The 8,720-nt window shown below is 28.4% G+C and overlaps 1 protein-coding gene across 2 annotated transcripts in view; it reads left to right on the forward strand.

The window, feature by feature from the left end:
- Positions 1-8,720, forward strand: part of LOC106679162 (uncharacterized) — a 341,257-nt gene that overhangs the window by 156,887 nt on the left and 175,650 nt on the right. For both annotated transcript variants that reach the window (XM_067045902.1, XM_067045903.1), the window contains exons 3-4: positions 2,543-2,664; positions 4,883-5,101. In XM_067045902.1, the coding sequence (XP_066902003.1) occupies positions 2,543-2,664; positions 4,883-5,101 (341 nt within the window). The remainder of the gene's footprint in view (positions 1-2,542; positions 2,665-4,882; positions 5,102-8,720) is intronic.

Consider the following 8,720-nt stretch of genomic DNA (forward strand, 5'->3'; position numbering starts at 1 on the left):
TAGTGACCTTATTTTGTAAACTGTTTTTAGAGTTCTACTACTGGGTAGTTTCTCTACATCCTGTATCATATCATTATGTCATTATGATCAAATTTACTGGTTGTATTTTTTTATACAGTTGTAAATATCAACAAATAAATAAAATAAAAAAAATAATAAAAAATTGTTGGATGTAAGATGTAAATTTATATTTAAGATTCTCCTTGAGGATGTCTGAATTGGCCAAAACTTTGAACTTTTAAGGAAACAATTGAGTGTTTTGAGACTTATCTTAGATAGAAATTACTTTATTTAAAAAATAAAATAAATGAGATGAAAAATATGAGTAGAATAAAGAAGTTTTCCAAATATCACATCTAGAGTTCATGACAAAATTCATCTATAAAATTTTTACAAATATATATAATCAAATTTTATATTTTGCATTAAAGAGCAATTTCTTTAATTTCAAAATCTTGAAATTTTGAGACTATTTTTTCTCATTTTTGGACCATCTTAGTATTTGTTGTATGTGCCTATACTTTTGTTCTAATTTTCTTTTTTAAATTAAATTTAACTGTATTTCCAACACCTACGGCCAGATTTTAGTCTATTGACCAACAGCTGGTTTCATAAAAGCATTAAATACATTTAGGATCTAATAGTTAGTTCAATAAGTAGTAAGAAGCTTCAGAAGGTGGAGTAGTTCCAATGTAAATGTCAACATCAGGAAATGAAATAATAAAGAAAATATTAGAAGTAAAAAATGTTTCAATTCAATTTAAAAACAAAAAATTTCAAAAATTTGAAGTTGTTATGTCAGTCAATTGAAGTTTGGCAACTACAAACATCATTTTTGAGCTCACCAACACAATGAAGTCAATTTATCACAGTTTTTACTTCTGAATCAGCAATATCAATAATGAAATGAAATTTTTTTCAAAGTATTACAATTGGAATATTGATAATATTTAAGAATTTTCAACTTCTGTTAGAAATTTAGAAGTGTAGACATTTATTTAAAACATTTCTCAACTTGAATTGTATCAAGGATTCTATAAAATTTATTGAGGCATTCTTTATAAAACAAAAAAAAAATATATATATATATATAGATGGAAGATACTCTGGGTGACGGTCAATAAACGTATCAAAATAGTAAAAGAAAACTATTTATTGTTAACCAACGTTTCGACCCACTTTGCACGGGTGGAACGATGAACCAGTTATTTGCTGTGTTTCAATCTGACAGTCCTGTAAAGTGGGATGAAAAATTGGTTAACAATAAATAGTTTTCTTTTACTATTTGATACCTTTATTGACCGCCAGCCGGACTTTCTTCCTACAATCTACTTCAAACGGTCTGCTATCTTCTTCTAAAAAATTAAAAACTCAAATAGTAATTAAACTATTTAATGTGAGCCAATGTTCACCCCACTTCGCAGGGCCACTTGAGCTTTATACCTGAACCAAGTCGCCCTGTTGAAAACCTGAAATTCTGGCCGAAACGTTAGTAATAATAAATAAGTGTTCACTTATTATGTTCTTTACTGACAGTACCCCCAACCATTTTCTTCTCCTTTATATGTATCCATGGTCAACTATCAATCATCAGTATGACACTGATATCACTCACTTATCGTACTATTGTATTGTAATAATTCAACTTTAATTTAATTAAAGTAGTAATTAGTAAGTACTAAATTTAAAGTAGTAATAATGAATTTTTGAGACTTAAATTGGATACAAATTATTTTATTTAAACTATAAAAACAGTCTCGAGGAAGTATAAATGATTAATATGTTTGGAACCATGCTGCATATAACTATTCATTATCTAAAGTGTCACTCTCATTCTACCAAACATATTAATCATTTAGTATAAATGATTAATATGTTACTAAAAATCAATAATACATTGTTTGAGTGTATTCATCGGAAGTTAATATAATTACTTAATTGCAAAGCCTCTACAACGGGGATAATAGTTTTTTTGTGACACAGTAGCCTATGCATATTTCTATTGTGCAGATACGCCCCCAGATTACAAATTATAATTTAATAAATTATCGCTATGAGAGTGCAAAGAGATAAGGAAAGAGCAATATTGTATGTTTTATTGAGAGGAGACTATCATACCATCTGAAGAGAGTGAATGCGGTTCGAAAGAAGGAGTTATATTAATTTTTAAGCTGATATTTTCTACACATAAGTGAACAGGCTTTGAGAATTATTGGCTTGGTATCGTATATGGGACTCGTCCCACGCAGCTCAGTGGGTCCTGGGCGGACCTCGGCTCACATCAGCAACAATAATAGCAATGTCTACTAAAATAAAGTTATTAGTTGTCTCAGTTGAGCGATGATTATTTCAAAAGTTCTTCTATAAGAAGTCATATATTAAAATGAATTACTGAACTTTAAGCTTTGATTTTAACACGAATTGATGGAATCTTATTTTATTATTATATATTGTAATGCTAATATATCATGACTTGCAGTCTCTGTGAAATGAGAAATTTGAAAATAAAAAGACAATCAGTAACCAATTTTCTGTGTTTTAGGGAAATGAAGGCGGTAACAGGAGAATGGATGAATGAAATAATCGAAGCGAACAAAATAAAAGATAGCATTAGTTCTGCAGAAACATTAAAAAGGACTATTCAGAGATCATGGACTTTTTCTGGTATTTATTTATTTTTTCTTTCTCTTCTATATTTTACTTATATTTATTACATAAAAACTTTATTTATATTGGTTACATGTGTGCTGTTGGTTTGACTGATTTTTAAAATGATTTACTTGTATTAAGTTAATATATTATTACTAACCAAAAATCTTATTATATACTATATAAACCTATAATAATATTTTATTAACCAATTGGTCATATTAGTGAAGGGGTAGGAGTGAGCTTATTTCTTTCTTCCTCTAAAGATTAGTTTGGAGGTTAAACAATAGGCCACCAGAATGCAGCACTAGATGAACAAACCATTTATTTATGATTTTTTCAAATTTATTATTCCCTAATGGTTAAAAAACTTAAAACAAAAACAAAATGTTTTCAACATATATATTGCTTTTACTTACCTATATATGGAATATATAGTAAGGGAAAGTATTGCATTTGTGAAAAATTACGAATTTGAGATTTTTACAGAATAAGGGTTTTGAAGTTCCCTGTTTTCAAATATCCTAGTATTGCAAAATGGTTTGTGTGTCTGTTTGTGAACAGCCAGCTCAAAAACAAAAACTTGTAAGGAGCTGAAATTACATGTGTAAGATTTTTGTTATCGATACAATCTTTTGCTAAAATTGGCCTACCATAAGTCGCACTTTATAAAATTGATTTTTCACATTTTTTTCTATTTCCTTCAAAATGGCACTACTAATTTTGATTAAAATCACTGAATCAATGAGCAATTAAGTGCACTTTATACCAGATAAGTCTTCTCGTATTTTTTTTTTTAATATAGTTCATATATTGAAACAAATTAATATTTATTTATTATAACAACGGGATAAAATTCCTGATATAATGACAGTGTATATATTGAAACAAAAAATATTATTTAAAAAAACAACATAATTGAACACATGCATACATTAAAAAAAAAATTATTGATTGGTAGTTACAACTGTATTTACAAGAAAACATATCAAGTAAATTTTTATTCTAAGATCAAAATGGAGTGATATAGACATGTAGAGAAACTACCCATCGGTAGCTCTCTAATAATATTTCTACACTAGAAAGTCTTGAGGCCATTTTCTTATCAGGCATCTCAGAGGATTGTCAGGAATATAAGAAGAAGCAAGGTTAGAAACTAGAGGGTTTTGGTGGTTAGGGATTTTATAATGGAAGGATTGATATCTGGTTCAGGTTAGATCAGTTACATATGAAACATTAAGGTATTTATGGATGATTTTATTTGTGACAAAGTAAGGTGCATTGAGGTTTTTATGAAGGATTTTGGATCGCAATGGTTGGATACAAGACAAATTCGAAGGTTTACTGGAGCCCTAAAGCTCAACTCCATTAACCTCAACAACTAGACTCTATGATATAATTATATATCTGTAATGATTTCGTCTATAATTAAAAGTTAAATCTTAAACATTTAAAACATAATTTTATACATTACCTCTTTGGTCTAAATAAAATATTAATAATTTGGATAAGTTCTTCCTATTCACATAAACTTATATGCAAACTGAATTTTTCAATACTCTTGAAATATTGTTTTATCGCATTTAAGTATTTTGAACATAGTTTTCAGATATTTTTATTTTAATAAAACTTGAGATCATCTAAATCTACAGTCGTTTTCATCAAATTCATCCTAAAATTATATAAATTAAAGAGTTATAACTTAAATTATTATTATTATATTAAATTTAAATTTCAATCTCTACCACTACAACCCATGGAGGGTCAGGGGTTAGTAGACCAACGGTTGTGCAAGGAGGTGATTTGGCCAGAATCTCACTCGACCGCCAGATTTTTATCCAATTTAAGAGACGGGGTGGACCCCAGGAAGGCTCTAGAACCCAGAGTTGACTCACGGCTACAGAGCAATAGAAAACAATTTTCTGCCCAGCTGGATTCGAACTTGGATCATTGGAGTTAGTAACGACATGCCTTATCATGCTGCTACCGTGCTCCCATTATTATTATTATATAATAATTTTAAATTAAATTGTTCAAATTTATTATAAATTGTTTAAATTTGATGATTATAATTAATGTTATTAATGATGGGAATAATGAAGATAATGGGAAATGATATTTGAATTATTTTATTTTTCCATAAGGTTCGATAAAAAAAAATTATTCATTATCTTAATAATAAATTTTTCATTTTAAATTTCAGGATTTTAATAAAGAATTTAAATTTTTTCAGAAACATCGCCTTCACCATGGTCATATTTACGAGGATCTCCTGAAATGAGGGCCTACAGTAGCCTACCAAGAGACTCAGATTCACTTCCTGCGTTTGTTCCAAGGAAAACTCCTCCGCCTTCACTCCAGCCTTCTCCGGAGACTGACAAGAAACTGACTTCTCCTCAAGCTGTTTTCAGGAAAGTCCACCTGAGGATTGATTCCAGAAACCTACCTCCTGGTTAGTTATTCCACAAAATTATTAAATTAAAATTTTAAAAACTGGGAGGAATAGATCATTGTGTAAAATTTTAATTTTCGTAATCTGTTGTTGATATCACATCGATAACCAAAATATAGTTGTAAGCAACTAAACTAGAAATAGATATTAAGGCATTTATTTTTTGTTTTTGATTGGCTCAACAGACTTTGTAAATCTTTGGCCGCCTAACTATAATGGTATCCATAGCTGTGTAGAGACGTCCTGATGAATTACATCGAGCTACATGTCCCGCCCATCTTAACCTCCTTGCCTTCATATTATGAGATATTGACTGACCAGTCTCTTTAAGCAGTTCACTGTTCGTTCTCCTCCTACATTTGTTAATGACTTTCCTTTCAAATATCTCTATTCTTTTAAATTTTTTGAGGTTAATCACTTCCATCATTTGAAATAAATTATTAATTATTTATTCATGACATTGTACAACGTTTCGGGACCACTGTCCCATATTCATGCACTATATAAACCTATAACAATAATAAAACCTATATAACACCAATCTTCATCCTTATATATTTTAATTTATACAATAGAAATCACCTCATGATTTCATATGGGAAATCATGTCAACCATTTGTGCATCTTCACATGTGAAATCATGAGGTGATTTTTATTGTATAAATTAAAATATATAAGGATGAAGATTGGTGTTATATAGGTTTTATTATTGTTATAGGTTTTTATAGTGCATGAATATGGGACAGTGGTCCCGAAACGTTGTACAATGTCATGATTAGATAAATAATAATTTATTTCAAATGATGGAAGTGATTAACCTCAAAAAATTTAAAAGAATTGACTCACCAGACTTTCTAGAGAGATAATCCAGATCTCTATTCTGTTTTCTAGTATACTTACTTTAATTAATTAACTTAGGCAGGCATCACCTTAGCAACCTCAAGTCATAAGCAGCACTATTTGAAACCTGATTTGGGTGGGTTGAAATAAATTGTTTGGCGGACATATGGAATGAACCCTCTCTGGCTAGAATAAGTGGTAACTTATTGAATAACCACCCTATATTCCACAAATAGGAAGATATATGCTTCTTTAGGAAGACTAAGGATTCAATTTCTTATACAATTGTAAACATCTTCCATTAACAAAGTTTCTTTTATTCTATTATTTTAATTGCCTAGTTCCTCCTTAAATTTTAGGGTATTTCTTCATCCTCAGGATATTCCGTTATTTTTGTTTATTTATTCTTATAGATGTTGTAATATTCTTTATTTCCACTCTTATTGCCTAAAATGTATTACTATAAAAAATTTATATTTTATTGTCTTCATAGTTTGAAATATTTCTGTAAGAGTCCTCTTTTATACATTTTAGAGTTATCACTATGACAAGAGATTCAAATTATTATTATTTATTGCTATAAACAAACATTTGTATATCTCTATAATTAATTATTTATATTCTATACGTTGTAATATCATCAATCCCTATTTAAGATTTCATTTGAACAAAACAGACTTCAAAGAATTTTATTTTGATATTTAAGCAACTAATAATTTTTTCTTTAAATTCAACAATTTTTTTTTCTAACAAGATTAACTAACATCTTACTGTAAAATAATTAATTTAATTCTTTTTCTTTATTTTGAAAAAAAGATACATTTTATGAAGTGTATGCAATGTAACCAAATAATAAATTAACACAATAAAACCTAATATATTTGATATTTGTAATTAAATTTTATACTTATTATTAAATGAAATACTTAAACAATATTAAATCAAAATCAAAAAATACTAAATTCAGTAAATTTATTAACTCTGAAAAAACTTCTCATAATTAAAAAATAACGGATTATTAATCGATACTAGCAATACATAAATATAAAACATTTTTATTAATGAATAATTACAGTTTATATAATGCCAATTTTCTAAAATAAAATTAATAATAATTTAAAATTGTTTTGTAAAAGTATCAAAACTATCAACAACTCAGTTAAAATTTCTCAGATAACTCCAACTTAAATATGCCATGTATCAGACATAAAAAAAAAATCACATAATCATAGCACAAATTTTCAACTTGATTTAAAGAATCCTGATTCAAAAAATGAATTCCATACCCCTCCCCCATCATGTAGTGTTTTTTTGCCATAAAAAAAAATACAGTCAATAAGGTCATAATAGAATCAGGAGGTAAAAGTGCCCAGAGAGGTAAGTGGTTGCTGGATTATACATATGTACATCCTCACATGACATTCTTATCATCCAAGTTTCACATTTGAAATTTTTCCTCCTGTGACCAGAAGTGGACATAAATTAGCTATAGTTGAAACTAACAGCTAATATTGCCATGGATACGATATTTATTTATCAGTGGTTCATTCATGAATAAGGGCCGTATCCATGGCAACACTAGCTATTAGTTGCAACTATAGCTGATTTTTGCCCAAATCTTGAAACAATTCAATTTTTTCACCATTTTTCAAACAATTTAAAAATAGACTTCATGAAATATACACAGGAATTTTAGAGTCACGATATTTTGTAATAGCTATAATAATATTTCTATCAAATATTTTTCAAATGGCTATAATGCTATGTTAATTATACTATTTCAAGAATAAATTGAACTGTCTTTTTCTACTTTTTCAATTCATTATTACAATAGACGTTTCGAGATAAAACTAGCAATAATATATAACTGGGTTACCCCTGCGAGAACTCTCAAATTAGATATTTTACCTTCTCATTAATTCATTATATAATATAATTTGAGATATGGAAATTGGAAATCGGTTGAGCAGTTCGCTTAAAAAAACATTAAGTATCCAGAAACAGACTAACTAAACATGCTCACATCGTTCTAAACCTTCTTAGAATATCACGGTGTAACATGAGAAATAAAACCTACGAATTGGTTAAGTCTGTAGCTCAAAATATTGTTATGTAAGCACAAACTGACTGACTAAACCCAATCATTTTCAGGATCTTGAGCTCGGACTTGTGTTCGAAACATTCAAAATTATTCTTGTTGAATAATTTGAACCATCAAAAATAAAAATCTAATGAACCCTAGATTGCTGTTGCAACAAAGTAAGTTTGGGAACCACTGCTTTAAATATTTCTAATAACTCAGTCGTAAATTAAAATATTTTATACAAAGATAGTTGATTGACTGTGTGTTGTATATAAAAGGAAGATGGTACAGGTGCGATCGAAAGAATTCAAATAGTAATAAAACTATTTATTGAGAGCCAACGTTTCGCCCCACTTTGAAAGGCTTCATCAGGGCTAAAAAAAGATACAAATAATTAAAATAATGTTACAAATTAAGAGAATAAATGACATGAAATAAAAGTAAACTAAGCTATGGCTAAATATGATTTAAAATATGTGAACATTTAAACAAAAATTTTCTTTAATTTACTTTGTTCATTTTTTTATTAATTTTAAAATATTTTAAATTATGAAAGGAATATGGTTCGGGTGCGGTAAAAAAAAACTCAAATAGTAGAATTATACTATTTTATTGAGCCAACGTTTCGCCCCACGTTGCAGGGCTTCGTCAGGGCTAAAAAAGATACAAACACTATAGTTACAATAAGGAAAAAAA

Source organism: Halyomorpha halys, unplaced genomic scaffold (genome assembly GCF_000696795.3).
Source record: "Halyomorpha halys isolate HHAL.00 unplaced genomic scaffold, Hhal_1.1 Scaffold180.1, whole genome shotgun sequence".
Taxonomy (NCBI): Eukaryota; Metazoa; Arthropoda; class Insecta; order Hemiptera; family Pentatomidae; genus Halyomorpha; species Halyomorpha halys.